The 13,213-nt window shown below is 42.8% G+C and overlaps 1 protein-coding gene and 1 long non-coding RNA gene across 3 annotated transcripts; one reads left to right on the top strand and one right to left on the bottom strand.

Moving 5' to 3' along the window:
- Nucleotides 1-262: 262 nt before the first annotated feature.
- LOC146752241 (uncharacterized) lies at nt 263-880 on the bottom strand. 2 transcript variants are annotated; one of them, XR_014940832.1, is made up of 4 exons: nt 769-880; nt 626-695; nt 465-541; nt 263-393 (listed from the first exon to the last, which is right to left on the bottom strand). It is a non-coding gene; the product is annotated as an uncharacterized LOC146752241 (long non-coding RNA). The 2 variants fall into 2 exon arrangements; XR_014940831.1 differs by lacking the exon at nt 626-695.
- Nucleotides 881-974: 94 nt separating this feature from the next.
- DHX8 (DEAH-box helicase 8) lies at nt 975-12,351 on the top strand. The gene is made up of 23 exons (XM_015885574.3): nt 975-1,117; nt 1,710-1,795; nt 1,989-2,061; nt 2,322-2,407; nt 2,886-2,995; nt 3,096-3,401; nt 3,629-3,773; nt 4,125-4,328; nt 4,711-4,798; nt 4,938-5,035; nt 5,126-5,273; nt 5,514-5,695; nt 6,061-6,255; nt 6,476-6,661; nt 7,160-7,370; nt 7,673-7,854; nt 7,962-8,102; nt 8,372-8,527; nt 8,730-8,867; nt 9,198-9,326; nt 9,897-10,093; nt 10,238-10,417; nt 10,928-12,351. Exons 1-23 carry the CDS (start codon nt 1,006-1,008, stop codon nt 11,145-11,147), a joined length of 3,573 nt encoding a protein of 1,190 aa, XP_015741060.2. The 5' UTR covers nt 975-1,005; the 3' UTR covers nt 11,148-12,351.
- Nucleotides 12,352-13,213: the final 862 nt, after the last annotated feature.

Below are 13,213 nucleotides of genomic sequence, written 5' to 3'. Positions count from 1 at the left end.
GCGTGCAACCTCAACACGCCCTCTCCCTATTGGCCCGCGCTTTCCACGAGGCATTCTGGGACTTGTAGTTCTTCGTTGTTATTGTAGTTACAGGGTAGGACACAACTCCCAGCGAGCTTCGCGGCGGTACCACATGCTGAGCAAGGCTGCTTCCTATTGGTTGTTTAGCTCGCTGATAGCAATGAGCCTCTAGGCCTGCAACCCCAGAGCTGGGCAGGCCCAGGCAGAGGAAGGAGCTTAATGCTTAACACAGACCATTCACTTTGAGGCGCAGTGCTATTTTATTTAGCTCTTAGCTTTAGCTGACATGGCTCCTTGTGCTGTACACAGGCGGTGCTTTGCTCTGCTTGTTGTGGTCTGTGGTCCTCACCATTGCTGCATGTACTGAATTGCCTATAGATGCAAAGGGAAATTACTTTGGCTTCTAAACAGATGGATCTCAGCTCTTTGAGGCAGCTCCTTACCGTGAAGCGATTGGGCAGCCTGGCACTTGGGTTGGACGCTTGATGACTCGGGCAGCAGCAACGATACGGCTGAGGCTCTATAATAGGAACAAGGTAGAGCTGAGTAGAGCCCAGCCCGGCTCTCAGCCCTTCCTTTAACCCCAGGGCCGCTTTCTGCTCACCGGGAGGCAATGCCTGCGTCGGGCTGTTATCAATACCGTGCCTCGTATCCATTCTAGAGCAGCCCGCGGCCTGCAAAGTACATATGGGGCTATAAGAGCCGCCCTAGCTCCGTTCCCCAGCCCTTCCCTCGCTCTACAGACACCCGTATTAACGCGGCCCTGCGCCGCTCCAGCGCGGCCTGCCTTCGCCTCGCCTCCCAGTGCAAGGCCGACATGGCGGCGGCAAGCGTCGCCTAGCAACGGCCACTTCCGGCACCCCCCAGCGCTGATTGGATCCGGACAGAGCCGCTCTAGCTCTCTATCCTCTCTATGATCAGCTTAACTTCCGGTGCTTCCCGGATGCGGAAGTGGCTCCTGGTGTGTGGGGTGGGGGGGGAAAGATGGCGGACCTGGCGGCTTTAGAGGAGCTCGCCAAGCTCGAGTACTTATCGCTGGTCTCTAAGGTCTGCACCGAGCTTGACAACCACCTGGGTATCAACGATAAGGATCTGGGTGAGTGAGGTGGGGTGATAGCTGTGGGGAGGTTGTAACCGGGCCTGACGGCCATGATGCCTTCAACGAAAGGCCTTTGGAATTGAGAAGAATAAAATATATCTCTAAAAGAAATATTATAAAACGTTTAGATGTGAGCTCCTAGAAGGGGATGCTGCTGTTCTGTAGGTAGATGGATCGATCTGGGTGCTGCCCTTGAACACCTTGGAGGTGTTCGAGACCAGGTTGGACAGGGCCCTGGGCAACCTGATCTATGGGGTCTCTATGGGGATCTATGGGGTCTCTATGGGGATCTATGGGGTCTCTATGGGGATCTATGGGGTCTCTATGGGGATCTGTGGGGTCCATGGGGTCTCTTTGGGGTCTGTGGGGATCTATGGGGTCTCTATGGGGATCTATGGGGTCTCTATGGGGATCTATGGGGTCTCCTGGGCAACCTGATCTAGTAAATGTGTATGTTTGGTGGCCCTGCTAGGCAGGGGGGTTGGAACTACATGATCCTTGAGGTCCCTTCCAACCCGGGTCATTCTGTGATTCTGTGTGATTCTGTGCCCTTGTGCTATTTGATTCACTTTGTGCTCTTTCTTTGTAGCCGAATTTGTGATCAGCCTCGCCGAGAAAAACACGACGTTTGACACGTTTAAAGCCGTTCTGCTAAAGAATGGGGCTGAGTTCACAGTAAGTGAGATCTGAATGTGCTCTGTGTGTTACTTTATCAAAGGGAGATATAGAGATTGGCTATACTGCAGGGCTATGCAATATTCAGCCTTTCAGTCTTTGCCCTGTTGTTTACCCCCATATTGTGCTTTGTAATAATGACCAAAAGTGATGCTATCACCTCTTACATCTAAACCTTCCATTCTGTTTGCAGGATTCCCTTATCAGCAACTTGTTGCGTCTCATACAAACGATGCGGCCTCCATCAAAACCATCTGCGAGTAAAGGTGAGTGAAGTCTTTTCTTTTCCCTTCTATCAGTTCAGTTAAAAAGAAACAAAACCAACCAGACTTTGCTCTCGAGTCCTTTGCAGTTTGTGTCTTGTGTTTGCTGAGGGCAATATATTTAATATTCTGAAATCTATAAGATCCTTATTAACCTTTATATGTGGCTGAAAGTTTAACATTCAATTTCAGAAAGGCTGAGATGAAATCATTTTGACTCTTACAAACTATTTATCTGTTTGTTTTGTTCATCTCCAAATCAGAGGCTGTTACCAAACCCAAATCGGAAAAGGAAAGGCTGAAGGAATTATTTCCAGCCCTTTGCAGGCCAGACAATCCCAACGTTAGGGTAAGGTCATCATTTCAGTTTCCTTTAATGAGTGTGTGAAAATGTAGTTTGTGGCTCTTTTGGTGTCTCTATTTCAGGTTTTTCTTCACGTTAGCATTTATATCTCCAGCCAAAGCATGGATAAGAGCAGACTGAGAAATAAAACATCAATGAGCCCAAAGGCTGATAGTATTGGATGTAATCCTTAGGAATAACTGTTACCAACAGTTACTTCTACAAACTTATATTCTGTAACTCAATAGTAATTTGAGGTGTTGGGTTTGAAGGTGTCCTTTATATAGAAGCAGAATTGGCCCACTAATGTGGCAAAATAGCTTTATTACATTTAATATTTGTTCTTATCATGTATTCTGCCTGATCTTTTCTTTTAAGATTGTGTTTCTTAATAGAAATGCATGAGATGATTTTTTGTAGGTGAATTCTCTGTGATGGATTTTTATCTCAGCTGTCTTATAGGATGATTCTCTGTATTTTGCAGACTATGCTGGATGAAGATGATGTGAAAGTGGCAGCAGATGCACTTAAAGAACTTGAAGCTCTGATGCCTAGTGCAGACAAGCAAAGCAAACAAAGGAGCAGTGACCACCGGTATGTTATTAGTTCATTTTTAAGGGACTGGATATTGGCAGTTAATGTCTACTTGCTCTTGTCGAATTTCAGTGTTAATATATTTTGTTTGTTTGTTAAGGGCAAAGAAAAAGAAAAGAAGCCGAAGCAGGAGCAGGGACAGGAAACGAAGGCACAGATCTCGCTCTAGGTCTCGTTCCAGGACTCGGGATAGGAACAGAGGTAAATCCAGATACTACTCAAGGAGCAGGAGTCGAAGTAGGGACCGTAGGGATCGAGACAAGTATATTGAGAAGAGCAATGAGAGATGGAGAGACAAGCACGTAGACCGTCCGCCGCCTGAGGAGCCTTCCATTGGAGACATTTACAATGGGAAAGTCACCAGTATAATGCAGTTTGGGTGCTTCGTGCAGCTGGAAGGACTGAGGTATGTTATAATATTTACAACGAATCTGGTACCATTTTATCTCTACTTTTTTCTGTTGGGGTCTTAAAGAGGTTATGATGCTACAGCAGAGATTGTTAACTATTTTTACAAAGAACAGTGAATGTACACAGTCAATCAGCTCACAACAAAATATTTTAATCCAGACTCTGAATGATCTGAAGGACCATCTGAGTAATAATGTTCAATGTCTCATGTTTCACCTACAGGAAGCGTTGGGAGGGCTTGGTCCACATCTCTGAGCTTCGAAGAGAAGGACGTGTTGCCAATGTTGCTGATGTTGTGAGCAAAGGACAAAGAGTAAAGGTCAAAGTGTTATCCTTTACTGGATCCAAAACGAGCCTGAGCATGAAGGTATGGAATTGTCACATCACACAGGATGTGGAATCCATTGTGTGGTGCTTAGTGTAGAAATTATGGGATGCTAAGATGTTTAAAGTTTACGTTTCTTTTTGTTATCTTGTTACTGAATACTAACACGTAACCCTTCAAGTCAGATACAACTGTAACTCATTTTTTAAGTGACCCATTATCTTCATTATATTCATTTTCTCTAGGTTCTTTTGTGTGTGTTTCTGATGTAATAATCCAAATAGGTGTTTTTGACTTGACACTCTTCTGAATGACTGATGAAACTTTAAGCTGTTGCTATGCTTGCCCAGATGCAACGTAGATAGAGCTGACTAATTAATCTATCTGATGTAGGATGTTGATCAAGACACTGGAGAAGACTTGAATCCAAACCGGAGGAGAAACTTGGTTGGAGAAACCAATGAAGAAACCTCTATGAGAAACCCAGACAGACCCAGTCACCTGTCCTTGGTGAATGCCCCGGAGGTGGAGGATGATACCCTGGAAAGGAAACGCCTCACCCGAATTTCAGACCCAGAGAAATGGGAAATAAAGCAGGTATGTTTTGTCTTGAGGGAGTTAGGGTGTCACTCAGTAAAACTGCTAAGGTTTTGTGGTCTAAAATACAGCGCCTAGTTTAATTTATACCTTGACTTTAAATTGCTACTTTCTCGTGGGACTTTTAGGCCAGCTGTCCTATGTTAGGCAGAATGACAGAAGGACTGTTCTGAGGCTGGATGATATGGGGAGATGTGTTCTAGAATGTGGGAATATCTCCAACAAAAGGAGTGGGCTTTTGTCTTGAAACTGGAACATTCCTTTGTTACTGGCTTACAAGTCTGACAGTATCACTAGAACGGAGAACTCATGGATGTAAGCTGTGTTCATATATATTATATATTGTATTCATATATTCATATTGTATTCATTCTCTTACCAGATGATTGCAGCTAATGTGCTTTCCAAGGAAGAGTTTCCTGACTTTGATGAGGAGACTGGGATACTTCCTAAAGTTGATGATGAAGAAGGTAGTATTTCTAAATAGTCTTGTGGTTCTTAATTCCTTATGTTTCTGGACATGTTTTGATGCAAAATGAATGTGAAACATGCTATAATTTCCTTAAACATTTAGAACTTTCTATTAAAATTGCCACTTCTTGATTTTAGATGAAGATCTTGAGATTGAGTTAGTTGAAGAGGAACCACCATTCCTTCGAGGTCATACTAAACAGAGCATGGATATGAGTCCTATAAAAATAGTAAAGGTAAGAAGAGATTTCTAGGGTTAAAGACACTTTATTTAATTGATCTATTGAGAACACTTGAAATCTTAATGTTTTTTCCTTACTTTACAGAATCCTGATGGCTCATTGTCCCAGGCTGCAATGATGCAGAGTGCTTTAGCTAAAGAAAGAAGAGAACTTAAACAAGCCCAAAGAGAAGCAGAGATGGATTCTATCCCCATGGGACTCAACACACATTGGGTGGATCCTCTCCCTGACGGTATGCAACAGTGAACTGTGCATTTTTGGTGGCAGCTGAGGATGTCTTATAAACAGCAAGATGGATGGTTTTTACCTTGGAAATGAATGTAATAGAGGAGTTATACGTGTAGGAACTTCTAAAATACAAAAATACACAAGAAAAGTATAGAAGGTGTGGATGATGGAATGACAGAAGGATAATTATTGGAATCTGTGCTGCATGAACTTAAATGTGATAATGGAATTGTTTCTTTTCTAGTGGATGGAAGACAAATAGCTGCAAATATGCGAGGTATTGGGATGATGCCCAATGATATCCCAGAGTGGAAGAAACATGCATTTGGTGGCAACAAAGCCTCTTATGGTAAGAAGACGCAGCTTTCTATCATTGAGCAGAGAGAGAGTCTCCCAATCTTCAGACTGAAGGAGCAGCTGATACAAGTAAGACTCTTGAAATAGTGTTTGAACAAGGAGTAATTTAATATAAATCTTGTTGTAGCTTGTTAGTAGGTGAATAACCATTTAATAAATGCAGAAGTGTAGCACAGAGTAATTATTTTTATTTACAAATATATATATATTAGTAAATCAAAATTGAAACTAGAATCAAATGGGTGAAGAGGTTTGTTGGCTATGTGGTTGAGAAGTTAGCAGACTCGAGTATTTTACTTTTGGTCTGGGTCAGCTGGAGCAAGAGAAGTACGTCCTCAGTCTAGTCCTAACCATACTATGTTTATTTTTGCTTGTTCTCGTGTTTACGTATGTATTCTCATGTTAATATATGTATTTTTAATGATCTTTTCTAGGCTGTGCATGACAACCAGATTCTGATTGTTATTGGAGAGACAGGATCTGGGAAAACGACACAGATTACCCAATACCTGGCTGAGGCAGGTTATACATCAAGAGGAAAGATTGGATGCACTCAGCCTCGCAGAGTGGCTGCAATGTCTGTTGCAAAGAGAGTGTCAGAAGAATTTGGTTGCTGTTTGGGACAAGAGGTGAATTTCAGAGTTGAATGATGTGCCAGAATAGTCCTGCAGAAAAGCAGGAGAAATCAATACTGGAGCTGTTTTTTTGTTGCTCATATGCATGTGTGTGTTCCCTTGTAAGCTGTAAAATTGTCTGGCAGAATAATCAAACTAGGAATTAATGGTGGTAATTATTTCTTTTGGGTGCAGATTCAGTTTTAATGTAAAAATGATGCGTTTTCTATTTAAGGTTGGCTACACCATTCGATTTGAAGACTGCACTAGTCCTGAAACTGTCATCAAGTACATGACAGATGGTATGTTACTGAGAGAGTGCTTGATAGATCCTGATCTGACCCAGTATGCCATCATTATGCTGGACGAAGCCCATGAGAGGACAATTCACACAGATGTGCTCTTTGGACTCCTGAAGAAGGTAATGGCATATCTGATGTTTATTGCTGTGATGTCCTTTGTGTGCTATATGCAAGTTGGAGCCCACTGTGAAAGGCTAAGCCAGACAAGTCAAGTTCATTCCTGTACTGAGTTTTATAGGAAGCAAAGCAATGTGCCTTATAATTTAGTCCAAGTTTTTCTCTGTGTGAAGATAAAGCAAGCAAAATTCAACAGAAACATAAAGCTTTAGCTCTCCAAGGTGTTCTCAGTGGAGGATGAGCAGAGGAATGCTATTGCATTGCTCTTCCTTCTCTGACCAAAGCTTTCTGTAATGGGTGCTGCCAAGACAGGTTTGAAATGTGACCTTTGTGGCTGGTTATTTGAAATTCTCAGTGCTGCAATGAGCCACCCAGTCTGCCTGTGACATCCGGTTCTGTTTCTCTTTAAATATGAAATATTTCTTTGACTGAAGTCAATTGCATTGTATCAGTCATCCCAAAGGCAATAAATGACCTGAGAACTTTCTTTCATGCCACAGACAGTGCAGAAACGGCAGGATATGAAGTTGATAGTGACTTCAGCAACACTGGATGCTGTGAAGTTCTCTCAGTATTTCTATGAGGCTCCAATCTTCACAATTCCTGGCAGAACATACCCAGTTGAAATACTATACACAAAAGAGCCAGAGACAGATTATTTGGATGCTAGTCTGATTACAGTCATGCAGATCCACTTAACTGAACCACCAGGTGAGTTGTGATTCATGGATGGTGAATGTGGGTGGCAGGTGACTGAGGGACTGTAACCTATGAGCAATATCTTTCTGACTTGTGGAATGTGATTGGTAACAGGAGCAGAACAGTGCTCTTGGCACTATTGTCCGTTGCTTGCAAATATAGTAAATAAAATGTTAATGGTGTTGGTTCTGGCTGAGGGGGCTAGCAAAAGTGGGGCTCTCTGCTTCAGATGGAAAGGTGTCATATGGTAATGTGGTAATACAGGAGCCATACTAAGCATAGTTGATTCTATGCATGTTTTATGTCCTTTGTAGGCGATATTTTGGTGTTTCTGACTGGCCAGGAGGAGATTGACACAGCCTGTGAGATCCTTTATGAAAGGATGAAATCTCTAGGACCTGACGTTCCAGAGCTGATTATCCTTCCAGTATATTCAGCCTTACCCAGTGAAATGCAAACCAGGATCTTTGATCCAGCCCCACCAGGGAGTAGAAAGGTAATTTCAGCTAAGTGTGACTTCATTTTCTGCTGGTATATTTTAATAGTTTTGTTGCATATGTGCCTATACAAATTGGTTACTGAAGCAAGCTGTTGTGTTTGTAGGTTGTTATTGCCACTAACATTGCTGAGACATCACTTACTATTGATGGAATATATTATGTGGTCGATCCTGGCTTTGTGAAGCAGAAGGTATACAACTCCAAGACTGGGATTGACCAGCTGGTTGTTACACCAATCTCACAGGTAGGTATTCTGTACTCAGTGCTCTTATTTCCTGCTGTTAACATGCATTTAAATGGTATGGAATCCAAGCACGTGGAAGCAAAGTAATGATAAAACTACATTTTTGAAAACTCCTTGAGATTCCATGCTAAGGAAAAGATAACTTTCCTGGGATGTAATGGAAATATTTTTTCTATTACTGCAAATAAAACAGTGAATAATCACTTTATCTCACATTTTTTAATGGCATCCATTTACACCTCCTCACTGACATGCCTGTTTACTTTTAGGCTCAAGCAAAACAGCGAGCAGGAAGAGCTGGGAGAACGGGACCTGGGAAATGCTATAGGCTGTACACAGAGCGTGCTTATCGAGATGAAATGCTAACAACCAACGTGCCTGAAATCCAGAGAACAAATTTAGCCAGTACAGTACTCTCCCTGAAGGTGGGTATTTCTCTGGCTTTTATCAAGTCGGCCTGATCATAAACTATGCAGTGAATTAGATTCTGCCTCAGCCCTTTTCATGGAGGTTCAGTCAGCTGAAGTTAGTGTTTTACTTAGATGCTTATATTATCTGTGGCTGGAGTTTGGTGTCTTCTTTCTCCTCCGTGTTCTAACTTGCCACTTCTCCACTCCCTCTGCTCAGGCTATGGGCATCAATGATTTGTTGTCCTTCGACTTTATGGATGCTCCCCCGATGGAAACTCTCATCACTGCCATGGAGCAGCTGTACACCCTGGGAGCTCTGGACGATGAGGGATTACTCACTCGACTTGGGCGCAGGGTAGGTTAAATAAAACACTTCTTGGTGCTGTCTGGGTTGCCAGTGTTTAGAGGGCGACAGAGCAGTTGTTCTGTATTCTCTGCTTTTTAAGGAGCAGCTGTTGTTTCTGCTTATTCATAAGGTTATGAATATCTGAAATAATCTCCTGTATTTGCTGATATATCCATGTGAGTGTGTGTATATAGACAAATAATTTACCTTTGAGTATAATTATTCTGGGTAATACACACAGTTTTGATGAGAAAGAAGAAAGAGCTTTCCTCAATTCCACTGAGTGAACTCAAGTTTTTTTGAGGCTTTTCAGTGTACTCTGAAACAATTCTTTTGCAGATGGCAGAATTCCCCTTGGAGCCCATGTTGTGTAAGATGCTGATCATGTCTGTACATCTGGGATGCAGTGAGGAAATGTTGACAATAGTCTCCATGCTGTCTGTTCAGAATGTGTTCTACAGGCCGAAGGTAAGGAATGCTGCTGAGAAGAAGCACTGTTACGAAATGAGTGTGTTTTGTGTTGACTGCCTTAGGTCTTAGGGAGTGAGCATATCTGCCAAAGTAATGTGTTTGTTCATGCATTATATATCTGATACCCTTTCTGGACAGGCAGTCTGTAGCTGGGGGGGATGTGGGTGGGAAGATGGACATTACAAGTCTTTTTCTTTTCCCAGTAGACACTTACAATCCTAAACTAAGTCAGCTTTAGCTCTGCAGATCAGAATGGCTTTGTTATTTTTGCATATATGGAATGTGTTTCTTCAGAACAAACCACTGATGATTGCTTTTAAGTCAGCAAGCAGCACACTGTGCTGTGGTAGGATTCCTTCACAGCAGACTCCTCTTGAAACCATTGATTCTTTGTTATGATGGCCTGCTGCAACTTAGACTGAAATTGAAGTTAACAGACTATGTAATACAGTGTAATTAATGACTGATTAGATAAGTGGGGATGGGTTGGAAGAGCAGCAGGGCCAAAGCCACTGCTTCATTACCTCTGGTAAGATGTAAGTGATGGATGCATACTTTATGTGTTAGGATAAACAAGCACTTGCTGATCAGAAGAAAGCCAAGTTCCATCAGACAGAAGGTGACCATCTCACTCTGCTGGCTGTGTACAATTCCTGGAAGAACAATAAGTTTTCCAATCCTTGGTGCTATGAAAACTTTATCCAAGCCCGCTCCTTACGGAGGGCACAGGACATCCGCAAGCAGATGTTGGGCATTATGGACAGGTAAGCATCTGCAGTGGAACAGGTACTCAGTTTGTAATGTTCCTGTACTGTAGCAGCTGAACAAAACTTGTTCATCTGATGTTAATGGTTCTACTTGGAAATGGAGAACTAAAGTTTTTTGTCTCCTTAACTCTTTCCTGGCAGGCACAAGCTGGATGTGGTGTCCTGTGGCAAGGCAACAGTTCGAGTCCAGAAGGCCATTTGCAGCGGCTTCTTCCGAAATGCAGCAAAGAAGGATCCCCAGGAGGGCTATCGAACACTCATAGATCAACAAGTAGTCTATATTCACCCATCCAGTGCTCTCTTCAACAGGCAGCCAGAATGGTAAGGTGTCATGGTTTTATGAGGTTTTTTTTGTTGTCTAATTGACATAAGGAAAGGGAAATCCTGTAATTTCCTGTTTCAATTCAGGCTTCATAACTTTAAAAGACTGTAGTGTGCTCTGTTTGTAGATTACAGGTTGAATCGCAGGCTTCTGTCATTCAGCAGTGAGTGGAGTAAGAGAAGTTTCAAGTCTGCTTTTGGCTCTTCCTACTGCTAGAATTTGTGCCTCTGCAGACATGAGACTTTCATTTAGAACCAAAGCTGGGACTGAAGTAGTGGTAGTTCTGTGTTCCTGGTTCTTGGAATCGAGTTTGAACTCTGAGTGAGAGAATGAATTGCTTTGAACTGAATGGAGCTTATGTTGAGAGGTAGGAGAGGAAAAAGAAGTTTGGAGGGTTCTTTTGGAGTATGATGCTGAATGAGGGTAGAATCAGAGATAAAGTGCAGCCCTCGATGTGCCTCTTCTTGTTTGGAGATCTCAGCATCTCAGATTGCTGTCTCTCTTCGCAGGGTTGTGTATCACGAACTGGTGCTGACCACCAAGGAATACATGCGTGAAGTGACAACCATCGATCCCCGCTGGCTGGTGGAATTTGCACCAGCATTCTTCAAGGTTTCAGATCCAACCAAGCTAAGCAAACAGAAGAAGCAGCAGCGGCTTGAACCTCTCTACAACCGCTATGAGGAGCCCAACGCCTGGAGAATATCACGTGCGTTCAGGCGCCGATAACCTCCCTGCCCTCTTCCCACTGACTGCTTTTCCACGTGATTTTGGACTGTTGAGTGTCCCTGCTTTTAGAACACTTGCAATTTTACTTACAAAGTTGACAGAAAAGAGGTGTTTTCAGAGAAAAAGCACAAGGGGGTGGTGCTTGCTGATGTCAGCTGTTCTTCAGGTTTCCGCAGCAGCGTGATGGATGTCTTCTGTGTATTGCATCACTTCAGAAACGGTCCTTGAAACACTTTTTGAGTCATTCCCTTTTGTTTTTGTTTAAGAGACATAACCTTAAGGCTCAGAAATCTGAGCAGAGCAACAACAATAAAAAGGCAGCAATTGGGAAATAGCTGCTAACCAACCTCGCTGTTTGGAATGGCCAGATTTGTTTCTTTACTCTGCTTAAGGGACTTATTTCAACTTACATTCTCAGACAGTGGCTGTTTTGGGAGAGCTGCTTATTCTGCTTTTTTCCTGTTCACTTTATTTGTCCGTCCTGCAATGAGCCATTTAATACCTGTGGCTTTGGAATAACGCAGGAAAGATCCCTTGAAACTCAGTTAGAATGTCTGTTATACTTGGATAATGGCACAGGTCAGACTGCAAGTCTTATCCTTCCTCACCATCTCCTATGTGCTGAAGGCTAGGATATCAAATGGTAATTAACCACATCCACTCTGTAGCACAGCTCCGTCTGTGAGCATAACTGGTTGCAGATGTTTGGACTTTCTCTACAATGTGTCATGTGTTTTATTTCCACTTACAACACTTGGTGACATCACAAGTGTTGGTTTTTTCAATGGAATATTCTCTTACAGCTGCAAAGTCTGTAAAACATGGTGTAACATTTCCCTGTGTAAGAGCAGATCTGACTATCCAGTGTGTGCTATGTCATGCTGAAGGTATCTGTAAATTGTTTTCTTCTGTTGCAAACACATGAAACTTATTTGGTGCCATAGATGGAGACCCCCAACTTCTTTATTTTCCCCAAACCTGGGATGTTTGTTAAAGTTGTTGAAATAAGTAGAAAGAACTTGGCTGGTTGTTCTATACTGAGCTATCCAGAAGAATGCTTCGCTCTAAAAAGGAGATATGTTGTATCTATGTACAAAAGCGGACAGGGGTTTTGTATATACTGTTTTATTATGTTATGTAAATACCCTGAGCTCTTCCCTGCTGTTACATCTTTACAGAGGTAAATAGAATTAGAAACTTTGTACGTTTGGAGGCCTTTTATTTTCCTTGTGTTGCTGTGCAGATACAGTTGTCCTATTGAATCCTCTTCTGAGCCATTTCCCTTCTGCCTGCTGGCAGAGAACAAACCTAGCAGTGAATTAACTACAAGTAAAAGGGGAAAGGATACAGAGAGTGAGTAACTGGGTATGAATGAACTGGAGGGTTGCAATGAGTGCCATTACCCAATGGCTGGCAGGCAGACTAGCACTTACCTCCAGCTTATGCTTATATATATGATTTTACATGTTATTTTGTATGTCTTATTTCTTCCTGGAAGTTCAACCTTTTGCCCTTCATACTAGAAAGATAAATGTGGATTTTATAGCCTCCCTCACATGTACTCCATCTGCTATAGTAACTACCTTAGCCTCATTAATGGGCTCATTACCAGACAGCAAAGTGCTCCTTACACAACAGGGGCTTTGTTTGTAGTAATTCAATTTCCATGAGCTTTCTGTGACAATTGCATTCATGAATGTATTGTTCTCTTCAAGCCAGCTGGGAATACAGTGAGTACCGTTGGTGTCTCTGTGCTGGAGGTGCTGGTGTTGGGTTGTGCTGCTTGGTCTGGGCTGGAAATGGGGCTGGAGCTCATGGAGCTGCTGGGCCAGCACTCTGTATTCGGGAGGGAATCCTTGAATACAGAAAAGTTTCTCTTCTTTTTAATGCTTGAAGCTGCTGTGGGCAGCTCTGCTCCCCCCACCTTGCATTCAGCACACTGCAGGCACTGCTGTTGTGTGGATGTCTCAGCCATCAGGGCACAGAGAGATCGATATTCATCGTGCCCAATGGCCTCCAACAAGTGTGGTGGATACAGTTACTGTGATTCAAGGAGGGGAGGTGGG

Source organism: Coturnix japonica, unplaced genomic scaffold, assembly GCF_054131305.1.
Source record: "Coturnix japonica strain WE unplaced genomic scaffold, WE-NBRP24 Scf049, whole genome shotgun sequence".
Lineage (NCBI taxonomy): Eukaryota > Metazoa > Chordata > Aves > Galliformes > Phasianidae > Coturnix > Coturnix japonica.
The sequence above is the reverse complement of the archived record's forward strand: the minus strand, read 5'-3'. Positions and strand labels throughout refer to the sequence as shown.

What these genes read in the sequence shown, in the direction of transcription:
- DHX8 (XM_015885574.3), top strand. Translation starts at nt 1,006, where the DNA reads ATGGCGGACCTGGCGGCTTTAGAGGAGCTCGCCAAGCTCGAGTACTTA. An exon ending in CAGACAATCCCAACGTTAGG is followed by an intron (nt 2,408 to 2,885) that starts GTAAGGTCATCA and finishes TGTATTTTGCAG; the next exon opens with ACTATGCTGGATGAAGATGA. An exon ending in TGAAGGAGCAGCTGATACAA is followed by an intron (nt 5,696 to 6,060) that starts GTAAGACTCTTG and finishes GATCTTTTCTAG; the next exon opens with GCTGTGCATGACAACCAGAT.